The 2,685-nt window shown below is 33.0% G+C and overlaps 1 protein-coding gene across 1 annotated transcript; it reads right to left on the bottom strand.

Annotated features, from left to right (window-relative positions):
- Window positions 1–304: 304 nt before the first annotated feature.
- On the bottom strand, window positions 305–1,690 carry Tsp_08104 (conserved hypothetical protein). Its single transcript, XM_003373462.1, has 6 exons — window positions 1,665–1,690; window positions 1,074–1,148; window positions 653–727; window positions 556–600; window positions 423–438; window positions 305–379 (listed from the first exon to the last, which is right to left on the bottom strand). Exons 1-6 carry the CDS (start codon window positions 1,688–1,690, stop codon window positions 305–307), a joined length of 312 nt encoding a protein of 103 aa, XP_003373510.1.
- Between the last annotated feature and the right edge of the window lie 995 nt (window positions 1,691–2,685).

Raw genomic sequence — 2,685 nt, 5'->3', positions numbered from 1 at the left:
AAAAAAACCCAGCTATATATTACTATTTTGGGATCCGAGCATGGCGACAGGCGTTTGTTTAGCAGCCGTGAGAGGAAGAGGTGCACTTAGAAAATATGGATAATGATCATTTACTACGGTTAGGATGGGGTCGTGCAGTACATGCCGTCGAACTCATGCACACCACCCTATCTCACATTCCTCCTATCCTTGCACTGCTATTCTCAAACAATTACTTATTCTAATACTCAAACTATAGCAGTGCTGAAAACTCACTATGCTCAAAAATTGTCCTTTGAAATGATCGACAAATTATGCAACCATTTCACTTTCCGCAAATGAACCCTAAACTCAACTCGACAAGGCATGGGACATGAAAACGTTCAAATGCGGAAAGCCACTCAAATTAATTATAATAATACTCATGATCTACATCCAATTACTCTAATTAACAAACATCTGAATTAAATACTCAATAACTTACAGCTCGAATTTATATAAATTACAGACTCAAGAACTCCTCAGTGAACTTTAACTAATTAGCCTAACTCAAAGAATTATACTTACCGAACTTACCCTCGTCCTCTTGGACGTCCATTTTCATCTTCTATTCTTCTGTATCTAAATGTAGAAGAATTAATTCAATGAAATAATTTTATAATAAATAAAAAACAAAGCCGTTTTTATTGTTCTTCTTCGTCTGTCATCGTATTGAAAACGCCGTTGTTCATTCGCCGCACACCGTCGCCTACAATCATTTGAAATGAGTTTCTAGAGCAACTAATAGTAGCCTCAGGAAAATTTACATAAAGTTCATTTCTATTGATTAACAAGTATGAAACGTATTTCATTTCGTTGAACAAATATTATGCAGGCCACGCATAAGCTCAAAAGCAAACAAATTGAAATGCAAATTTAAATTGAAAGTGCACCACGCCTTTGTTTGAAAAGATAAGATTCCTCTATATCTAAGAACACACTTTACTCAGTATTTAAAGCAAAAATAGATCGAGCAAACATTGCGGTCGATGCCAATGTTAGTCAACATAGTCTATTTAACTGGCGCTCTGCTAATACGAAGTTAATTTTCAAACCGCCCAATTTGCATAAAAGACAGACACTGCGCACGTAGCGGTAAACGCCGGCTTACGTAAGTTGGATATGCTACTCTAATATAAATTAGAACATGATGTCAACAAAAAATAAACAATGATTGAGCACACTGGTTACGATCTATGCCAAGCATAATTAACTATATAAAAATTTTGATTTATCTAATGTCTTCATGGTGCAAAATTTAAAAAACAATATAAAGTGATAATAAAATTAAATTGTAAACAATTTCTGTATGAAAACGGTATTTTTATGTTCTGCATAATAGATAACACTATACGCTTAGTGATATTTGACCTTTTAAGTTGAAAATGATATTGAATGCCATAAGCAAGTGTAAATTGAAAATTTTATCGTCTTCTCCAATTAAATCTAGACGATTACCTAAAATAGCAAATTGAAATATGGATTTGTTGAAAACCTTCAACGTTCAACAATATGTAACTGAGAATTCTGCTCTAAAAGTATTTCAAGTTTTACGCATCTTCATATTGAATATTGCTCAAATACTTAAATATAGATGCATTCATAGCAAAACAACAGGAAAATAAGTTTCAGTATTAAATTTTCACCTGAATGTAGCATCTTGCCTTCGCATCTTAGTTACGCATCGCCCCGTTTATCGAACAGCACTGTAATAAAATAATAACTATGGATACAGTCTTTGCATTTCTCTCATTTGTGTATTACTTAGCAACCTTCTTATCGTTAATTTTCAATTTAAATAATGTATATTACTGTATATCTAATTATCGATTACCTTTCCATGATTTTATTTCTGAACTATGCTTTAACTTTATATTAAATGATGCTTTTACTTTTCCTCATTTTATCTGTTATATTTCCTTTTTATGCTTTGTATTCTGTGCTCATGTAAGATAAAACTGTCTGCTGGAATCACGTCATTACTGACCGTGGTGCAGCCAAGCCGGCTATCATCAGTTGCATCAATACCTGAAGATTTTCATATACTTTTAATTTATTGCTTTGTGATTCATGCCTGAATTCCAGATATATTTTAATGTCGTTTGTCATTTTTGCCTTTTGTGCTTGTTTGCGAACAACGAGACGTCCAATGATTTTTTGCCAAGCTTCACATTCCCTCGTCAGCAACAACAAAAAGGTCAATCTGATTAACAGATACAATTTTCCAGTAGTCGCCACAAATGCATTTCCTTTCCACGGCTTCGCTATTTTGCACCTATTTTTCCAAAAACTCTGCCTACTTTATCATACGCAAATTTCTGTCCCACTTCTCAATGGTTTTCACTATGACGCGCTTAATGTCTGAAAATTTTTCTGGTTTGAAAACGAATTTTATCTTTAATCTTTCCAATGTTTCTTTTGCCCCTGTTCACCCAAGTTATTGTTTTCCTTCGTATATTTTATTTAAATAAAAAATTAAAAATCTGCAATATTATTTACAAACAAAAAAAATTTATTTATACATTTAGTGTACATTGTATACTTTTCTATTTCAACATCTGAAACAAAAATCCGACTAGTGCGTTGAATAAACACACCAAATGGCCCATCTAACTATCATTTCCACTTTGCAACCTTTCCACTGCCATATTTATACTGATCATGAAA

This window comes from Trichinella spiralis, assembly GCF_000181795.1.
Source record: "Trichinella spiralis strain ISS 195 chromosome Unknown Scfld6, whole genome shotgun sequence".
NCBI classification, from domain to species: Eukaryota; Metazoa; Nematoda; class Enoplea; order Trichinellida; family Trichinellidae; genus Trichinella; species Trichinella spiralis.
Note: the sequence above shows the minus strand (reverse complement) of the source record. Positions and strands in the feature narration are given on the sequence as shown.